Below are 22,158 nucleotides of genomic sequence, written 5' to 3' on the forward strand. Positions count from 1 at the left end.
GGCTCTCGCAGTTTTCCATGGTTAGAAACTAAAATTCAAAAAACTGGTTTTGCATTCTGATGTTATAAAATAACTTGCAGAATGTAACTGACTTATGAACAATTTATACTTCTCTTAAAATGTTTTTTTTTTCTGAAGGACCAATTCACAGAAAAGAAAGGGAGAGTGGGACAAACCTTCCATCTGCTGATAGATGCTGAAGATGTCTAAGTGGCCCAGCGTTGGTTCTGAAGAGAAGCCTTTGAGGCTCTCTCAGTTTCAAGGATTTGAAACTAGTATTTACAAAACTGATTTTGCATTCTGATGCTATAAAATAACTTGAACATTGTAATCACCTTATGAACATCTTACATTTCTCTTAGAAACTTTTAATTCTCATACACTGAATAACAAAACAGAGCTATAGTGGGAAAAAACCATCTGGTGATATACTCTGAAGATATCCATAGTGGTGCAGTGCTGGTTCAGGCCAAAGAAAGGAGCTCAGTTAGGTTTCCATGCGGGTGTCAGGGATGGCACGAGGCCATCTTCCACTGCTTTTTCTGGATCATCAGCAGGGAGCTGGATTGCAAGTGGACAACCGGGACATGGCCTGGCACCCACATAGGATGTCGGGGTTACAGGTGAAGGTTATATCCACTACACCCCAACACAGGCTGCAATCATCCTCTCTTCTTCAAAATAATACTGTGTACAAATTTCTTAGCCTGGGTTTTAAGTTCACAAATAAAACCCATCTCAGATAAAGGCTCCTTGAAGCTTTTCATTTCTGCATTTTCATTGTCAACTGGGCAACTTCATAATATTCATATTTTAATAAAATGAGTTACATGTTTATTTGCTGTTTTCATTCATTCAGGGTCTGTATTAACTTCAGATTTATAATATACTTGGAATATTTTCATGTAACCATTGGACATGTTAAATCATTTTAATATGTATATGCATTATCCAGGAAATTCTTAATTATGATATCATTTCATATAGATTTGAAATGATGTGATAATCACACACCAAGTTTTCATTATAGGAAGAACTGATTCTGCAAGCTTCTTTTCCATCTGCTCATTTCTGCTTATTATCAATTTGGCTTTAGATTTACTTTTGCCAATACCAGACATAAGAAAGCGATTTTTATATCTTCTTCAGCAGAAAATATTAAACAAAAAGTAGCAATTTTAAAGTGAAGTAATGGCATTTGGACCATTCACTTTCTTGTGCAACTGTTATCTCTGTCATATTTTAAAAATATTTCCTTTTCTACAAATCAGGTTCCTTATCCATTAATGGTCACTCTCAGTTCCTTCTCTTGTAAGTCACACAACCACCAGTCTGTTTCTGTTTCCATGGATTTAATGTCCTGAGTGTTTTGTATAAATTAAATATTAGACTCTGTGGATTTAGGTGACCTTTGATTTTGCATGGTGCTTTCAAGGAGCATTTACATCATTGCGGGTATCTACATTTTTCATGACAAACTGATAATTCCTTGTAGTAATTCATTGAGTTTTGTGTGTCCAGTTAACCATACACTGACTTGTGTGTTATTTTTCACTTTGGCTGTTTGGAGACACACACTGATGTACAAGAGATTTTTGCCTATTTTCTAATTTTGGAGTGTACCATTAGGTGTGGGATGTTTTGGTCATCAATGAATTTTACGTTGAATTTGCTAAGGAGGTGACAACTGTCTTCCATACCATATGTGTTGTAACTTTCTAGCATGGTTTCAAGATTCTAAATTCCCTATGGCATCTCTGACACCTGAAAACTTTGAAAGTTTTTATAGCCAGTTAGTGTTTGTGAAGTAGAGGCTCCTTCTGGTGTGGAACGGCTTGTCCATACTTATTACTGATTAGCATCATTTGTAATGTCCTTTGGTCATTTATTTATCTGTGCAGAAATATCCATCATATTATATTCCCATTGTTCATGAATTATATTTTGTTGTTACTTCTGCTTTCTAAAAATATATTTTCTTGTTTGTAAGTTACTCAATTTGTTTATATTTCAAATTTTACTTGATGTATACAAGTTTCATGAATATCATATATACAGTTTTAGATCACAGAGATACTTCCCACCTATTCATTCATCCTGTCCACAAAAAATCTGAAGCTTCTTTTTTTAAAAAGATTTATTTATTTTATTTGAAAGAGTTAAACAGAGAGAGGAGAGGCAAAGAGAGAGAGGGGTCTTCCATCTGATGATTCACTCCCCAATTGGCTGCAATGGCCAGAGCTGTGCTGATCCAAAGCCAGGAGCTCCTTCCAGGTCTCCCATGATTTGGGCCATCCTCCACTGCCTTCCCAGGCCACACAGAGAGCCAGACAGGAATTGGAACAAATGAGTCTCAAACTGGTGCCCATATAGGATGCTGGCACTTCAGACCAGGGTGTTATCCCACTGCTCCACAGTGCCAACCCCAATCTTATTCTTCTTCCTCCTCCCTCTCCTATCGCCACTCTTAATTTTGCAAAGAACTGTTTTCTGGTTTACTTTATACTCAAGAGATTAACCTTACCATATGTAATGTGTTCTACAAATGGTATGAAGAAACCAACACTATTCCTCAAAATAAAGACAAAGGCTATAAAAAAAAACATGGAATCTCAAATTGTCAATTTTACTCCAACATTACATTTAGGCACTTATTATGATGGATAAGAGAATACATATGGTTTATGTCTGTTGTTGATACTGGCTGATTTCTCTTAAGTATCATGGTTTTCAGCTGCATCAATTTTGTTGCAATAGACAGGATTTCTTTTCTTTTTTTTCCTGCTGATTAATATTCTTAGAGTATATATACCATGGTTTCTTTATCCAGTCAGCTATTGATGGATATCTGGGTTGATTCCATTTCTTAGCTATTTTGAATTGAGCTACAATGAGCATGGGGGTATAGATGACCCTTTTTCGTGCTGATTTCATTTTGAGTAGATTCCTAGGAATCAGTAGGATGGGTCATATGGCAGATCTATTTTCAGCTCTCATAGGTTTCTATACTGTGTTTCACAATGACTGAATCAGTTTACATTCCCACAACCTGTGGATGAGGGTACATTTTCCTTCAAATCCTCTCCAGCACAGGTTGTTTGTTGATTTCTGTAGGAGAGACATTCAGACAGGTGAGGTGAAATCAACCTAAATGCCCATCAATGGAAGAATGGATAAAGAAACTATGGATATGAACTCTATAGAATACTACAAAGTGGTAAAAGCAAAAAATGAAATCTGGTTATTTGCAACAAAATGGAGGAATCTGGAAAACATCATGCTGAGTGAAATAAGCCAGTCCCAAAGGGACAAATATCCTATGTTCTCCCTGATCTGTGACAACTAACTGAACACCTAAAAGGAAACCTGTAGAAGTGAAACTGACACTAGGAGAAGCAATGACTTGATTAGTGCTTTGAGGAACAGTTTACTATTTTATTCTTTTTAGTATTTCCTTTTTCTACTTAATACCATTGGTTGAACTCTTGAATTAACATTGAATTATCCTTAGGTGTTTAAAGTTAACTGAAAATTGAACCCTGTTAAAATAAGAGTGGGAGGGGCCAAACCTGTGGTGCAGCAGGTTAATGCCATGGCCTGAAGTGTCAGTATCCCACATGGGTGCCGGTTCAAGTCCCAGCTGCTCTTCTTTGGATCCATCTCTATTCTATGGCCTGGGATAGCAGTAGAAGATGGCCCAAGTTGTTGGGCCCCTGCACCCAAGTGGGAGACCTGGAAGAAGCTCCTGTCTCTTGGCTTCCAATTGGTGCAGCCCCGGCCGTTGCGGCCATCTGGGAAGTGATGCAGTGGGTGGAAAACCTTTCTATCTGTCTCTACCTCTCTCTGTAACTCTGTCTTTCAAATAAATAAAATAAGCCTTTCAAAAAGAATAAGAGTGAGAATAAGAGATGGAGGAGATATACAGTTTGGCACATCCTCCCTCGGACTTATCCCTAAGGGTAAAGCTAAAAATGTGTCATGGGACTCAAAATCACATTAAGTTGGCAGATATAAACACCGTCTTACTAGTTAAAGTGATCAGTTTAAGTTCATAATTGATCATAAATATAGGATTAAGTGTCAAAGGATCACATAAATAAGACCAGTGTCTGCTAATAATAATTGATAGAATTAAAAAGGAGAGAACAATCCAACATAGGATGCTGGATACACAGGAGAATCATAGAATTATAAATGCCCTAAACAGCACTTTGGCCTCAGAATCAGCCCTTAAGGCATTTGGATTTGGCTGTAAAGCCTATGAGAGGCATGGAGGCATGGAAAGCCAAGACACTGTAGCCAAAAAAAAAAGCCTACAGGAAAGATCTCTGTCAGTGAGATCCCAGTGTAAATAATGGGCCATCAAAGAGGGAAGTACCTTTTTCTGAAGGGAGGAGGGATCTTCCCCTTTAATTATGGCCTTGTCTAAATAAGGTTGGAGTTTGTGAACTGAAGAGGCTTCCAGGGGCTGGTGCCGTGGCTCACTTAGTTAATCCTGCGCTGTGGCACTGACATCAAATATGGGCACCAGGTTCTAGTCCCAGTTGCTCCTCTTCCAGTCGAGCTCTCTGCTCTGGCCCCGGAAGGCAGTGGAGGATGGCCAAAAGTGCTTGAGTTTTTGCACCCACATGGGAGACCAGGAAGAAGCAGCTGGCTCCTGGCTTCAGATCGGCATAGTTCCGGCCACAGCAGCCATTTGTGGGGTGAACAAACAGAAGGAAGACATTTCTCTCTGCCTCTCTCTCTCTCACTGTCTAACTCTATTCATAAAAAAAAATAGGCTCCAAAGCCTTGGCAGCTCATGACGAAAGCCTCAGGTGATTACTGACATCATAAACAAGAGTGTCAATTGTTAAATCAATAACAGGAGTTACTGTACACTTGCTCCTATATAGGACCTCTGTGTTGTACTATGAGAATTAACGGTAAAACTAATCTTCAAACAGGACTTTATACTTTGTGTGTCTGTGTGGGTGCAAACTGTTGTAATTTTACTTAGTATAGAGTTGATCTTCTGTATATAAAGATAATAAAATGAATCTGAGTGAAGAATGGGATGGGAGAGGGATAAAGAAATGGATGGTATGCCGGTGGGAGGGTTGTTATGGGAGGAAGAACCACTGTAATCCAAAAGCGGTACTTTTGAAATTTACATTTGTTAAATAAAAGTTTTCTATAAAAAAAGAATGTAGAAGATATGTGATCAATATGAAAGAAATAGTTAAACAAAAAAATGATGAATAGATCTGGGTGCCAAATTTTTTGAAATTCATGCATAATGTTTCATAACACACATTTTCAATACATTTTCGAAGCCTTCTCATTGCATGGAATTCATCCTTTCCAGTCCCAACCTTTGTTCAGTGAATCTTGTGCATTCAGATTGACTCTACTTTAGTTTCTACACATTAGAGAGAACGGGAGATGTTTGCTCTCTGATTTAGATTTACTTTTCTTGTTTAACTGAATAGACAACAAGTTTTGTCATTGTACTGGTAATAAATCTAACTCATTAAGACATTATATTTTCAATTTTATGCAAGTCAGTGAATTTTGTGTGTTTTTTCCCTATACTTCATCTCAATTTGCATGAGCCCGTATTCAAAATCTCACTAATGGCATCAGAGCAGTGACTAGGCAATGGAGAATGTGTTTTGCTTAAAATATTAGGGAACTCATTGATAGAAGTTTGAGTTTAGGAAACTTCTGAGTGGAATAACAGAGTTCTCTTCCATGCTCTCTTGTTTACCTCCTCATTAGATTTACTCCATTAGTGATACCTCACACTGATATGCAAGCACAAATGATGAGTCAGTGTTGATCATCTTTATTGCTTACAAGACATGCTATCCATTTTGTTCAGTTGTGTTGTGCAGTCTGTTGGTTTTGCAAAGTGTTAAAGGTATGTAGCTGCTCTGATGGTGTCCTACATGAGTACTTAAAGTCGCTTACACTCAAGAAGTACAAGTATCTGTATGCATCATCCTGCCCTTGGTGTTTGTCGTGGTGGGAATAAAGTGATGACTTCCAGCTAGTATTGTCTGCCTTATAGTAAAAAGTGAGAAGTTCTCAAATAGTCCCTAGTGCTCATGAGAGTATTAACCAAGGTTTTAGTGTGAAAACAGATTACCATGAGATTACCATGGTTAACAGCAATGTGGAAGGGTTTCATATTTTACAACTGAAGATGTGATGATTTGACATACAGAATGAAACTCCTGAATTCAGGGTGATTACTGGTTCCACAGTGCTTGAGAATCAGAAGGCCTATTGGGTATCTTTGTAAACAGGATCTGCTTTGGGTCTGTGTGGCATCAAGGCAATGTGTGGCTCCCCAGAACATGGGGTCTGGAGGCTTCCCTATTGTTCTTTGGGTCTTTGAAGTGTGTTACACTGGATTTTTCTGGTCTGAAAACGTTCTGAGAAACTCACCTGATGCCTCTCTTCATGCCCTCTGATGCAATCCAAGTACATAATTGCCAAAGTTCATGGAGAGGTTTATTGACAAAGCTCATGGACCAAATGTAACTAATAGAATTTATGCCCTTGAGTCTTTGTACCCATGGACTTGGAGGAAATACTTGCATCTGGGGTGAAGAGGATGATTCACAAACATGTTTTCCTTCTTGTGTTTTTCATCAGGACAGAAGCCCTGAGCTGCACAGCCTCAGGGTAGTAAGGGTTCCAGATTCCCACATGGACAAATGGACAGATGGTAGAAAGAAATCAGATTGAGCAGTATTAAAATGGCTTGATTCGAGGAATCACACACACACACACATGCTATTTGTAGGCACATGCATGACCCTTCAAGTTCCACTATGGTTGTGTCCTAGGGTTTTCACAGACTTTGAAGATGTTCCCTTTGAATTTTCTGTTGCTCTTTTTGCAACTGTGTCTCCTTGTGACTTGTCATGATGATCGGAACTGCCTTTTCCAGATGGAACGGAGTTATTACAAGGATGGAGATATTGAGATCGGTGCTTTTTTCCCCATTTATATATACCTTGTGGACAGAATGATTAATATTTTCAAAAAACATCTCACATTCAAAGGGTAAGTTCTCTTTGCCATAATCATTTTCCTTGATTTACATAATAGATGCTTGCTATTGGGTCTGCAGATGCATAGACACATGCGCTGTGTGTACCTGCCCTTTTCCATTTCTGTCCCACCTAAAATGTTCTGATAATTAACTTGGGGCATGTGGAAGACATTTCTTTCTGCCTGGCACATTGAATTGTTCAGGGAAATGTTATCTCATCATAGGAGAAAGGAGAGTCTGGTTGGGATCTTCTTGTCCTTCGCTGTCCACGTTCATCAGCTCAGGGGCCTATTGTGCCTCAGTAGCAGATTCTTACAGAACCCATGCACTGAAATGAACAACCCTGAGTTACATGAGCTCTTCCACATGTGCTCACAAACTTTTCTGCTACATATTAGATTTGGGGCCATGAGCTCACTTCATTTCTTCTACAGTCAAAAAGAAGAAAAGATATTCAAGAAAGTAAGATTTTACTAGGTAAAACTAACCTCAGGCCACAAGTATAATAATAATTGTATGTTAATGATGAATATACCCATGAGAATTGTAATGGTTGGAATCTACACATTCAGGATGCACCCCTGATTCTTTTTCTGGAAAAATACATTTCAGAAGAGGGATTATTCTGCTTCTGCACATCTTTAAGATACAGTCTACCTGTAGCTAAATATAAATGTTTCATATATATTTATATATGAATATTTCATGCCTCCAGAATATAGTATCTTGTAGGTCAGTGAAATTGTTTTCCTCACATCTGTTTATTTTGGTGCTAATTTCTAATTGGTTTCTACTGTAAGCTATAAAAGTAGGTTGATGATACATAGATCTTTGATAGAAGGTAGATATTAGGACATATATCATTGCAGTATCATTAAAGCCAATGGAATTTAGAACTATAGTTGGTGCCACAAAGGTGAGACAATTGATCAAGTATTTTAGGCATTTGTCCTAAGTTCTATCCAGAAAAAATCTAATGAATACCAGCTTGGTATAATGATATTATTCACTTCACATTATTTTTATGAATTTGCCTATTTTGATAGTGCACATGACATCCCAATTATGAAATATTTATTTATTATTAGTAGTGGTATTTCCAATGGTTATGCATGCAGTACATCATTTACGTGTACCCTAAATGATGGAGACCAGAAGAGTGTAAATTTCCTGTAGTAGGAATAGAGTTTATGAATAGAGCCCAGGTTCCTCCAAGATGTATACCGTGCCAACTGGAGATCATAACCAAATCTTAGCAAACCCAGGAGAAAATGCCTGTGTTAATGATACATGGGAATACAATATAAGATTCAACAACTTTAGAATACCCAATAATTATTTATAAACTGTTCTTAGAGATAAGAAGCACAACATAAAACAGATTGAAAAGGCAACTCTCACAAATGCCCAGTGTGTCCAAAAACCTTTTAGAGCTTTTATACCAATGGCAGCGGGAATAAGAAATGAGAGGTTAAGGAATTGATGGAAATATAAAGAATGAGGAGGGGAACAGAGAAATATGAACTACAAAATGGAATATTATTTGATACTCTTAGCAAGGATTTTTAAAGTTCTTCATTATATACAAAGTATGAGTGAAATATTTGGATAACAAATATTTATAGAAATGAGATTTTTACAAAACAATAGATATTGAGCAACTCTTTACATGGTAATGGATATCTATATATAAATATATAGGCAGAATATGTATATAATATGCATGCATACATACATATTATGTTGCAACATGAACCAAGTAAAGAAAAACTGTCACTTCCTCTGGAGCACACAGTGACCCTTAATATCAGTGTACATGACCTAGTCTATTCATAATGACTCAACACACAGTAAATCTGAAATACATACAAGGGGCTCCTCATTTACATACTTTGTGAAATGTCAGAACCTGGAAAGTAGAAATGCTTCATGTTCTTTGCATGGAAGAATATTTATGTTTGGTTCTGTAGTGAAACTTGGGTGAATAAGGCCAGTTTGGAGTATATACTTATACCACTGATAATGATTTACTTTAATATATACCTAGTGTTCAAAATAAATGCATGACTGTCTTAATTGTAAAGCATTGCAAATCCAACCTGGAAGTGTTTCAGGCTTTTCTAAAGTGTCCCTCCCTTTTCACTGATTTCCTTCTTTCAAGCTCTGAATCTGATTTCATTTTCCTGGCTTGTGATGGTGGTTGATGGGTGAGTATGTTGGGGAAGAGATTTTTCAGGATATATCCAGACTTACATCTACCATTCTCAGTGCTTTGATGTCATCCTTCTATGTGATCACATAGCCTTCAGTTGAGTTACTCTCTTTTCCCATTACAACCTGCAGCCTTATGATCATAGGACTCCTATTTCAAGAAGCATATAATGATGTGATAAGATGAAGCATCATTGTAGTTTCTGAATATAGGAGTATTTGTAGAGGCAGTGCTAAAGATGCACCTTTCCTTGTCAAGTATTCTTTGAAACTTGAATGTTCTTTCTAGGTGTGCATAAACATTCGAAAGGGCATTCCAGAGCATATTATAGTATTTCGATATCAAATATAAAAACTTAGAAGATGTAGTTGTTGCCAGAGATGATTTAAATTGATAGGTTTATATTAAAACATAAGATCATTTTCTTTGGCTGCATGGACAGCCATGTGATAACATGCCAAAGACATTATAATGTAAAAGCAGATCTTATTTTCAGAATCATTTAGGCTGGGAGACTGAGATCAAGGGAGTAGCAGCTATGGTTCTGGTGAGGACATGTGTCCTGCAAATGCAACACTCTTCACATGCTGTCCTCAGCAAATGTGCAGATAATCATTAGAACATATGAATCTTTGGCCAAGACCAATCCATCTGTTATAGTTATTACAGTAGAATTGATGATAATCTGGATTTGAGGCTTCTCCCTTAAAGATCCTTGTGCATTTCATGCAGATTTCAGTCCAAAAACTACCAGTATGCTCTGGCCTTGGTTTTTGCTATTGAGGAGATCAACAAGAACCCCCAGCTTTTACCCAACGTGACCTTGGGATTTGATCTCTATAATGTCATGCACAGTGACATGATGGTGCTGCAGAATCCCTTCATCTGGCTTGCAGGACTGGAAGAGGATGTTCCTAATTACACGTGTAGGAAACAGAGCAAGTCTGTAGCTGTAATATCAGGAACAAGCATTGCTGTCCAAGTAGGGACACTGCTGGAACTCTACAAAATTCCACAGGTGAGTGTGTAAGTGAAAGAGAGGGATAAAACAAATCACCTGAGGTGCCTGACTTAGACCCAAAAATTTAAGTGACAGAACCAAATACACTTGCCACAGCTTGTGATCAGAAGGGAAGGCGTATAGAGATTAGGTGGATTAGCCACATATTATCAGAAGCTGAGTGTTGGCGAGTGAAAATGAGAAATGTTTTCCTTAATCTGTGAATGTAATGTCTCAGGAACTAGGATGTTTTCATGCAAGGCAGATGAGAAAAATGAAATATTGTAAAATCTTCTGATGCTTCCATCATCTGCTTAATTTCTTCAGGAATAAGATAGTACACTATGGCAATATACTTACACATATTTCTTGCATTTTCCCTTAGCTGACAATTGGGTCTTTTGAACCACTTCTGAGTGACAGTGCTCAGTTTTCTTCCCTCTATCAGATGGCCCCCAAAGACACTTCTCTGGCCCGTGGCATAGTCTCCTTGATGCTTCATTTCAGCTGGACCTGGGTGGGTTTGGCCATCTCAGACCTCCCAAAAGGTATTCAGTTTATGTCCAATTTGAAAGTAGAGCTGCAGAAGAATGGCATCTGTGTGGACTTTGTGGAATTGATTCCAGTTACTGAGGAGTCTCGTATGTCACTCCAGAATAGGTTTCATATCCAGATCCTAAAATCATCAGCAAATGTGGTGATTCTTTTCTGTGACACTGATTCACTCATAGGAATCAGCTTTCCAACATGGGAACGTGTAATGACATGGAAAGTCTGGGTCACCACCTCACAATGGGATTTTGCCAGCGATGAGCATCATATTCTGCTCCACTCATTCCATGGGACTCTAATTTTTTCACACCACCATAGTGAGATCTCTGGTTTCAAAAACTTTCTTCGGACAGCTAACCCTTCCAAATACCCAGAAGACATTTACCTCTTAAGATTCTGGTTATTGGTTTTTGATTGCTCAGTTACTGGGGCATCCTGCAAAACCTTGAGAAACTGTCCACTGAATACCTCCTTGGAATCGTTGACATGGCATAATTTTGATATGAGCATGAGTGATGGGAGTTACAACATATATAATGCTGTGTATGCTGTGGCCCACAGCATACATGAGATGCTTCTACAATTGTTAGAAATGCAGCCAGGGAACAAGGGGGAAAAGGTGGCATTTTCTCCCTGGCAGGTAATTTGGTTTCCATTGCATGACATGTACTCCTGAAGTGATTCCTTTAACAGCTTCTGCCAGTGTTCAAACCAAGTAGCTTGGGATCCTTTCTCCAATCACTAGATATATATGAGCCTCTGCTTGTAATTTGTCATAAGACACAGGGTTCCATTGACAAGTGGGAAGGTAACTTGGATAAGCTTCAGTGCAGTGTCTTAAAAAGTACTCTCCCATCCTGTCAATTTAATTATGACTTGTGAATACCTAGACTGTGTCATTCCATTTTCCATCTCAACAGTAAAAAAAATATTGCTTTTTAGTGTCAAATGTTGTTGAGTATGTTCAGCCACAATGTACATAAGACATCTCATTAAATTGCATATTTTTTATCCTGGTAACTGTACTACAGATGGTTTTCCTAGGTACACTGAGAAAATAAGTGAGTGTTAGTAGCATGGACTCCACAGTTGGAAATGATCAGAATCTCACAGTTAGATCTTTTTGATTGCCCTAGTTTTTAGATGAAAATGAGTGAAATCATACTTACTTTGATGTAGTTCTCATCATGTTTTAGTTTTAATTCATTGGGTGGCTATAAAAAGTTCCCTTTGTTTATTTGTGATTACAAACAAAAGGCTTTCTTTAAACTGGGTTTGATGTGTTATTGCTTGGGCAATCTTCATGTGAATATAATGTATTTTTTCAGTTGCACCCGTTTCTCAAGAACCTCCAATTTACCAATCCTGCGGGTGACCTAGTGAATTTGAATCACTTGAGGAATTTGGAAGCTGAATATGACATTCTCAACTTTTGGAATTTTCCTTATGGTGTTGTTCATAAGGTTAAAGTAGGACAGTTTTCCCCTTATGCCTCACAGAGCCAGAAGTTGTCTCTCTCTGAGAATTCGATAGAGTGGGCCACAGGAATTACAGAGGTAAGTTGCACCTGATCATAAGGTTCACAATGCACATTGTTACCCACAATTCATATGGGGATTTGTGCCACTTGGCTTATTAAAAACACACTTAGAGACATTAAACTACACCCCTTCCAATCTAAATACTTTCTTATGTTTTTAGTGTCTGAGGTTGGACACTACACGCACTTGTTCCTCCACATGTTTTGAATCTATTTATTTAGAAAATAAACTTGCATGCCATCATTGTGTCAGAAATAGGTATTTACAGTTTAAGTGAACAGGTTGTGCAGGACTTGAAAACACTCTACATGGAACATAAGCAATAGTCCCATCTCTGACCAACACACATCTGATTTTTCTCAGACTCCACACTCAGTATGCAGTGAGAGTTGTAGCCCTGGATTCAGGAAAACCCCTCTGGAGGGAAAGCCTACCTGTTGTTTTGATTGCACACCTTGTCCTGAGAATGAGATTTCCAATCAGACAGGTAAGTCAGTGCCAGCCTCATGGAGAAGTTAACACCTGTTTCTTAAAATAGTCCTCTTCTCCATGGAAAGAAAAGGATGTGGAGTATGACTGCTGAGAAGATTCTTTTCACCTTCTGGTAGAAGTTAAACCTTATATTCAGTAATAACCCTTAAAATGATGAAAGTTTGCACACTATACTTTACTGCATGTAGTATTTGCAAAATCATTTAGGTAAATTCACGTCAGTGTTCCTTGTACATGAATAGATAAAATGCTTTCACCTAATTCAAGTATAGCATGCTTGGAGTGAGAAAGCACAACTCTCATCAAACTGTGTGTAATTTGAAAAACTGTATTAGAAATTATACAGTATATCATGCTGAGGATAATACTCATCAGATATCATAAACGAGCTAACCTTAGCCTTTGAGCAAAATCATTGCATATCAAAATATAAATCTTCAGGAACATCCCTATGCTTACACTCATACACACTCATGAGTAAAATTTATTTTGAAAGAATACAGGCTGACTTCCATGGTAAAAAGTATGCATATCAAGGTAGGTCAATGAGAGCAAATTCAACACAAGCCCTTGAAGATAGGATGTGGACATTATAAGGAAACTGAAGTAAATAAAAATTGGAAGAGCTTACAGTTGGTGATCATAAAACAAGTAAAATTTATGAACCTCAACCAGTTGGAACAGTACTAAAAACAAGATTACAATGTCTGTGTGTGTTACACAAAGAGAGCTGAAGAGATCTCTGCACAGATATAAAAGATACTAATACTAGAACATGTGAATCATTTAATGGTGATAGATTGAAGGATATAGAAGAAATTCAGAAATTTCCAGATAGAAACATTATAAAAACTTTGAGAAATATTTGAAAAATCCAAGTAACCTCATAGTTATTAAAATAATTCCCAATACTTTTATTGTGATAAACACCTTTATCAAATGTTCACATAGGAAAGGAACTCTTTCTCAACTACTGTACAGAATAGGAAAAATTCTGTTTCTTCTACAGGAACATCTTAACTTGTTTGATCAAATACTGCCAGATATTTCAGCAAAATGAAATTGTAAGACACTGTTGTTGAAATAAATTCACACATAGAAATTTTAAACAATGCAAACCCAACAGTATTTTTAAATAGGTTACATCATGCCCAATGTCTTGCATAAAGTGTAATTCAGTTTATAATCCTTGAAAAAGAGTAATAAGAATTAGCATTTCTGAAGAAAAACATTTAATAAATTTAAGTGATCTAAGAATTATAAAAAAAGAACAAAACAACACAAAATGCCAAAAAGGAGGATCAGTTTTCAATCCTAAAGTGTATTTTAGAATGCTAAAAAACATGGAAGTTATGGCTGAAGATTGGATACAAAGTTGAATAAAGAATGCAACTTCAGCAAGAAATTACCCATTGGTTTGTTTGTGCATACAATAAAAATGAAAGCCATTCAACTTATTATAGAGGAAGATTTAAAATGGCATCATTTTCAACTGATATTGGGATGATGTAATACAATCAAAAATCAGTAATTGAGTTAAGTAGTGCTGGAATACTAGATTAAATACAAAAAGAGATATTTTTGCTTATCAATTCTGGAAAACAAAGCTCTGAAAGATGAGCACATGTAATGTCTCAAAAGTATGAACTATCCAAAAATAAGACCACCTAAACTTTAGAAGACATCTGCAAGTTGTGACAACTGACATTGATGGAGAAATGTATGGAAAAAGAAGGGGATACTGGCAGAGATGGAGATAAAATTCATGTTCAAGAATCAAAAGGCAGCAAAGTGGAAATATGCCAGTAGGGTTCAAGGTGATCTCCAGACTGACTTTGATTACAGGCAGCATCCCAGTGTGTTCCTTGGTGGAAATCTGCTCAAGGGTGGCATCTTATCCAGAAGGTATCAAGTGCACAACTCTTCTGTGTTTCTCTAGAGCTTGATCATCTGTTTTCTAATGGTGATCTCTCAATCAGTGCTTGCCCATAGAATGACTATCCAGATGCTACCTTAGAGAGATGTGGTTTAGTGAGATCGTTGTGTGCTTTCTGTGCACCCAAAATTCACAAAGTAAATCTCCCAGTGCATGACACTAAGAGTGGGAACCTGGGGCCAGTGCTACATCATAGTAGTTGAAGCCTCTGACTGGCATGCCAGCATCCCAGTTGGGCAGCAGTTCCAGTCTCAGCTGCTTCACTTCCAATGCAGCTCTCTGCTGATGATTAGGAAAGCAATAGAAGACAGCCCAAGTTTCTGAGTCCACAACATGTAGGACACCCAGAAGAAGCTCCCATTTATTGCCTTAAGACAGCCTAGTTCCATTTATTGCCATCATTTGGGGTGTGAATCACTGGTGGAAGATGTCTTTCTTTCTCTTTTTCACTCTTTTCCTTTCTCCCTCTCTTTTTCTCCCTGCCCTCCTGTCCTTCTCTCTCTCCCTCTCCCTCTCTCTCCCTCATACTTCTCTGCCTCCTTCTGAAACTCTGCATTTCCATTAAATTATAAATAAATAAAAACACTCATTAGAAATAAAGACTGGGGCCCTTTGGTCATTGATTAGGCAATGAGAGTACAGAGGGAATAACACCAATAAAACAAGGGCTCACTGCAGGCATGGAAAGCCAAGACTCTGGCCAAAAAATAGCCTACATGGAGGATCTCTGTGAGACCCCAGTGGAAAGAAATGATCATCAAAGAAGGATATACTCTTCTCAGAAGGGAGGAGAGAACATCCACTTTGCTTATGGCAGTGTCCAAATGCTGATGGAGTCTATGGTTACAGAGGACTTCCATAGCCTTGGCAGCCCATGGCAAGAGCCTTGGGTGATCACTGATATCATACGTATGAGTGTTAATTGTTAAAGGAACAACAAATTCACTGTGCATTTATTCCCCATTTAGGAACTCCATCCATAATGAGTTGAACTGTGAGAATCGACTACAATTTTTTCTCAAACTGTACTCTATATGTAGTGTGTCTGTGTGGATGCAAACTATTGAAATCTATATGTTATATGGAGTTGGTCCTCTGTATATAAAATCAAATAAAAATGTAACATAATGAAGAAGTAGATGGGAGAGGGTGAGGGAGGTGGGATGAGAGTTGGGATGGGAGGGTGGGTTTAGGGGAAAGGAACACAATATTTCTAAAGTTCTATGAAAAAAATGCATTTGTTGAATAAAAACTTTAAAAGAAAAAAATATGAAAAAATGCAATCACTACATAAAAACTTAAGAAAACAAGGAGTGCTGCTTGCTCTTGTTGAAAGTGAGGATGTAGCAAGCATGTGCCATACATAAAGGTCAGAGTAGTCTTTATAATACATGGAAACCTCTGGAATCTTGATCACCACTTCCCAGTGTGGAGAAACCATGAAGAATGAATTTGTGGTGTTAAAATGATACAGGCAAAAAAGGCAGGATTTAAAGCACCAGAAGTAGTTTCAGAGAGTAGCCTATAGGGCTTTGTTAGGAGAAAAAGAATATGTACTCATCAGTATGTAAGGTAGTTAGAGAGATGAAGCAATAACTTTGGCTAACATGAGGAAGATGGGCATGAATAATGGCCAATAATTTCCTCGATGTTATTTTATATGCTATTTCAACATCAAGTAAGGGCTATTTGCCTAAACTAGCTATGTCCGTTATTCCAGAAGGTCCTTGTGAATCAGAAATAACTGAACTCAGGACGATGTTATTATACGTTTCTTGCCAGATATGGACCAGTGCATGAAGTGTCTGGATCATCAGTATGCCAGCACAGAGCGAAACCAGTGCTTCCACAAAAAAGTGACGTTTCTGTCTTTTGAAGATCCCCTGGGGATGACCTTGGTCTGCACAGCTCTGTGCTTCTCTGTCCTCACTGCTGTGGTTCTTGGGGTCTTTGTGAAGCACCGAGACACTCCCATAGTCAAGGCCAACAATCGTTGTCTCAGCTACATCCTGCTCATTGCCCTCATCTTCTGCTTCCTCTGCTCCTTACTGTTTATTGGTCATCCCAACACAACCACCTGTGTCCTCCAGCAGACCACATTTGGAGTGGTGTTCACCGTGGCTGTTTCCACCATCCTAGCCAAAACTATCACTGTGGTTCTGGCCTTCAAGGTCACTGCCCCAGGGAGAAGGATGAGACACTGGCTGCTATCAGGGGTACCTAACTCCATTATTCCCATCTGCTCCCTGATGCAACTGGCTCTCTGTGCCATCTGGCTTGGGACTTCTCCTCCCTTTATTGACACAGATGCACACTCAGAGCATGGCCACATCATCCTGGTGTGCAACAAGGGCTCCATCACTGCCTTCTACTGTGTCCTGGGCTACCTGGGCTCCTTGGCCCTGCTGAGCTTCACTGTGGCTTTCCTAGCCAGGAATCTGCCTGACACCTTCAATGAAGCCAAGTTCCTGACATTCAGCATGCTGGTGTTCTGCAGTGTCTGGGTGACCTTCTTGCCTGTCTACCACAGCACCAAGGGGAAGGTCATGGTGGCTGTGGAGGTCTTCTCCATCTTAGCCTCCAGTGCAGGGCTCCTGGGCTGCATCTTTGTCCCCAAGTGCTACATTATTCTCTTCAGACCTGAGAAGAATGCTTTGAAAGGATTAAGGGATAGAATAATTTCTAAGGAAACAGATGTTCTCAGGAGTAGTTCTTAGGCTCTCTCAGTTTTTATTGGTCAGAATCTAAAATTATAAAACTGATTTTGCATTCTGATATTAAAAAATCACTTGCATAATGTACCCTCCTTATGAACAGTTTATACTTATCTTAATATGTTTTTGTTCTGAAGGACCAATTTACAGAAAATGAAGATAGTGAGTGGGAGAAACCTTCCATGTGATAGTGGCATCTGAAGATATCTGTAGTGGCCCAGTGCTGGTTCATGCCAAAGCAAGGAGATTAATTCAGGTTTCCAAGTGAGTGTCAGGGACAGAAAGGCTTAGGTCATCTTCCAAAGCATTTTCTAGATCTTAACAAAAAGCTGGGTTGCAAGTGAGTGGACAAAACATGAACTGGCATCAACATGGGATGTCGGGGTTATAGGTGCTACTTATAGCCACTATATCCCCATGCTGGACCCATTCCTTCTCTCTTCAAAATAATACTGTGAACTAATTTCTTAGTCTGGGTTTTATGTTCATAAGCACAAAACCAATCTCAGATAAAGGCTCCCCTTGAAACTTTTCATTTCTTTTCAATCCTGTATTTTCAATGTCAACTCATTGACATTGTCCTATTCATATTTTAATAAAATGAGTTACATGTTTCTTTGCTGTTTTTATTCATGCATTAGAGTCTAAATTAAAATAATCTTATTAATATAGTTGAAATATTTTGGCACAATCTTTAGACATGTTAAATCATTGCAATGTGTAATTCATTGTCAAGAAAATGCTGAATTATATATCATTTCATATGAATTTAAAATGATGTGATATCACACACCAAGTTTTCATTATATGTAGAAGTGATTCTGTAAACTACTTTTCCATCTGTTCATTGCTATTTATTATCAATCTGGCTTTGATTTACTTTTTCCAATACCAGACATAAGAAAGTGATTTTTGATGTAATCTAATTGTGAATATTGGTTTTGACTTCCTGTACCTCTGGGGTCTATTCCAAGAAATCTTTACCTGTGCCTATATCTTGCAGGGTTTCTTTGATGCCCTCTAATAATTTCAAAGTGCCAGGTCATAGTGAGTGGATTTTTGTGTAAGATATAAGGTAGGGGTCTTGCTTCATGCTTCTGCATGGGTAATCCATTTTGCCAGCACTATTTGTTGAATGGACTGTCCTTTCTTCAGGAATTTGTTTTAGCTCCTTGATGAAATATAAATTGGCTGTAGATATTTGGATAGATTTCTGGCATTTCCATTCTGTTCCATTGTTCTACCCATCCATTTTGATACCAGGCTGTTTTGATTATAGATCCATTGCAATAAGTCTTGAAATCTGCTATTATGGTGCCTCTTGCTTTGTTTTTGTTGTACAAGATTGCTTTAGCTATTTCAGGTCTCCTGTGCTTCCATATGAATTTCAGCATCATTTTTGCAAGATCTGAGAAGAATTTCTTTGGCATTTTGATTGGTATCGCACTGAATCTATAAATTGCTTTTGGGAGAATGGAGATTTTGATGATATTGATTCTTCCAATCCATGTACATGGAGGATTTTTCCATTTTTTGGTATCCTCTTCTATTTCTTTCTTTAAGATTTTATAATTCTCTGGCCAGCACTATGGCTCAATAGGCTAATCTTCCACCTGTGGCACTGGCACACCAAGTTCTAGTCCCAGTCGGGGCGCCGGATTCTGTTCCAGTTGCACCTCTTCCAGGCCAGCTCTCTGCTATGGCCCGGGAGTGCAGTGGAGGATGGTCCAAGTGTTTTGGCCCTGCACCCACATGGGAGACCAGGAGAAGCACCTGGCTCCTGGCTTCAGAACAGCGCAATGCTCCGGCTGCAGCGCGCTGGGTGCAACGGCCATTGGAGGGTGAACCAACCGCAAAAAGAAAGACCTTTCTCTCTGTCTCTCTCTCTCTCTCACTGTCCACACTGCCTGTTAAAAAAAAAGATTTTATAATTCTCATTGTAGAGATCTTTGATGTCCTTTGTTAAGTTTTTTCCAAGGTATTTGATTGTTTTTGTAGCTATTGTGAATGGGATTGATCATATAATTTCTTTCTCAGCCATGGCATTGCCTGTCTATACAAAGGCTGTTGATTTTTGTGCATTGATTTTATATCCTACTACTTTGCCAAACTCTTCTATGAGTTCCAATAGTCTCTTAATAGAGTTCTTTGGATCCCCTAATTAAAGTCATATCATCTGTGAAGAGGGATAATTGGACTTCTTCCTTTGCAATTTGTACCCCTTGAATTTCTTTTTCTTGACTAATGGCTGTGGATAAAAATTCCAGAACTATACTGAATAGCAGTGGTGAGAGTGGGCATCCCTGTCTGGTACCAGATCTCAGTGGAAATTATTCCAACTTTTCCCCATTCAATAAGGTTCTGGCTGTGGGTTTTTCATAAATTGCTTTGATTGTGTTGAGGAATGTTCATTCCACACCCAATTTGCTTAGAGTTTTTATCATGAAAACTTTAGCTAAGTTTTCATCATGAAAGGGTGTTGTGTTTTATCAAATGCTTTCTCTACATCTATTGAGATAATCATATATTTTTTCTTCTGCAGCTTGTTAATGTGGTGTATCACATTGATTGATTTGCAAAAGTTGAACCATCCCATTTTTATATCGTAAGTCAAATAATGATTCTTTCTTTTTACAATAACCAGTCTGCTGTCTATTTTCTTAGAACTATTGACCTGGTGTTTTAAGTTGTTTCTAGATTCTATCTAGACACACATGGCATATGTCTTTTCTGATACTGGCTCATTTCTTTAAGTATCATGGATTCCAGTTGCATCAATGTTGTTGCAAAAGAGAGGATTCTTTTTTTTTTTTCTCCTACTGATCAACATTCTTAGAGTACATATGCCAGGATTTCTTTTTTTTTTTTACTTTTATTTAATGAATATAAATTTCCAAACTACGGCTTATGGATTACAATGGCTTCCCCCCATAACGTCCCTCCCACCTGTAACCCTCCCCATTCCCACTCCCTCTCCCCTTCCATTCACATGAGGATTCATTTTTGATTCTCTTTATATACAGAAGATCAGTTTAGCATACATTAAGTAAAGATTTCAACAGTTTGCTCCCACACAGAAACATAAAGTGAAAAATAATAGATGATTTTTTAACTGATGATGAAATCAGATCAGACCTATTGCCATGTTTAATCCCAGTGAGAGTCAAGTTGGGAATTGAAAATTTCTTTCTTTCTTTTTTTTACAGAAGATCAGTTTAGTATACATTAAGTAAAGATTTCAACAGTTTGTACCCCCATAGAAACACAAAGTGGAATATACTGTTTGAGTACTCGTTATAGCATTAAGTCTCAATGTACAACACATTAAGGACAGAGATCCTACATGAGGACTAAGTGCACAGTGACTCCTGTTGTTGACTTTACAAATTAACACTCCTGTTTATGGCATCAGTAATCTCCCTATGCACCAGTCGTGTGTTTCCAAGGCTATGGAAGCCCCTTGAGTTCTCTGACTCTTATCTTGTTTCGACAAGGTCATAGTCAAAGTGGTGGTTCTCTCCTATATTCAGAGAAAGGTACCTCCTTCTTTGAAGAACTGTTCTTTCCTCTGGGATCTCACTCACAGAGATGTTTCATTTAGGTGTTTTTGTTTGCTTGTTTGTTTGTTTTTTGTGTGTGTTTTTTGCCAGAGTGTCTTGCTTTCCATGCCTGAAATACTCTCTTAGGCTTTTCAGCCAGATTGGAATGCCTTTAGGGCTGAATCTGAGGCCAGAGTGCTGTTTAGGACATCCACAATTCTATGAGTCTGCTGAGTATCTCGCTTCCCATGTTGGATCACTCTCCCCTTTATTTATTCTATCGGTTAGTATTAGCAGGTACTAGACTTGTTTATGTACTCCCTTTGACTCTTAGTCCTTTCATTATGATCAATTGTGAACTAAAATTGATCACTTGGACTGGTGAGATGGCATTGGTACATGCCACCTCGATGGGATTAAATTAGAGTCCCCTGGTATGTTTCTAACTCTACCATTTGGGGCAAGTCAGCTTGAGTATGTCCCAAATTGTACATCTCTTCCCTCTCTTATTCCCACTCTTATGTTTAACAGGGATCACATTTCAGTTAAATTTCAACACTTAAGAATAACTGTATATTAATTACAGAATTAAACCAGTCATATTAAGTAGAACAGACAAATAGAAACTACTAAGAGGGATAATGTATTAAGTTGTTCTTTAACAGTCAGGGCTATGCTGATCAAGGATTTCTTTATCCAGTCATCAGTTGATGAATATCTGGGTTGATTCCATATCTTAGCTATTTTGAATTGAGCTGCAATGAACTTTGGGGTGCAGATGACCCCTTTTCATGCTGATTTCATTTATTTTTTTTTATCTTTTATTTAATGAATATAAATTTCCAAAGTACGACTCATGGGTTACAATGGCTTCCCCCCCCATACCGTCCCTCCCACCAACAACCCTCCCCTTTCCCACTCCCTCTCCCCTTCCATTCACATCAAGATTCATTTTCGATTATCTTAATATACAGAAGATCAGCTTAGTATACCTTAAGTAAGTATTTCAACAGTTTGCTCCCACACAGAAACATAAAGTGAAAAATAATAGATGATTTTTTTAAAATGATGATGAAATCAGATCAGACCTATTGTCATGTTTAATCCCAGTGAGAGTCAAGTTGGGA

General features: G+C 38.1%; 1 protein-coding gene across 1 annotated transcript; it reads left to right on the plus strand.

Annotated features, from left to right (window-relative positions):
* Nucleotides 1-6,562: 6,562 nt before the first annotated feature.
* On the plus strand, nt 6,563-17,495 carry LOC149121425 (vomeronasal type-2 receptor 116-like). The gene is made up of 6 exons (XM_089316324.1): nt 6,563-6,672; nt 9,990-10,275; nt 10,643-11,449; nt 12,138-12,365; nt 12,714-12,837; nt 16,561-17,495. The coding sequence occupies exons 1-6, from the start codon at nt 6,563-6,565 to the stop codon at nt 17,493-17,495; spliced, it is 2,490 nt and encodes an 829-aa protein (XP_089172450.1).
* Nucleotides 17,496-22,158: the final 4,663 nt, after the last annotated feature.

The sequence above is a fragment of the Oryctolagus cuniculus genome, chromosome 16 (assembly GCF_051225735.1).
Source record: "Oryctolagus cuniculus isolate XC-2025 breed Fujian yellow rabbit chromosome 16, ASM5122573v1, whole genome shotgun sequence".
NCBI classification, from domain to species: domain Eukaryota; kingdom Metazoa; phylum Chordata; class Mammalia; order Lagomorpha; family Leporidae; genus Oryctolagus; species Oryctolagus cuniculus.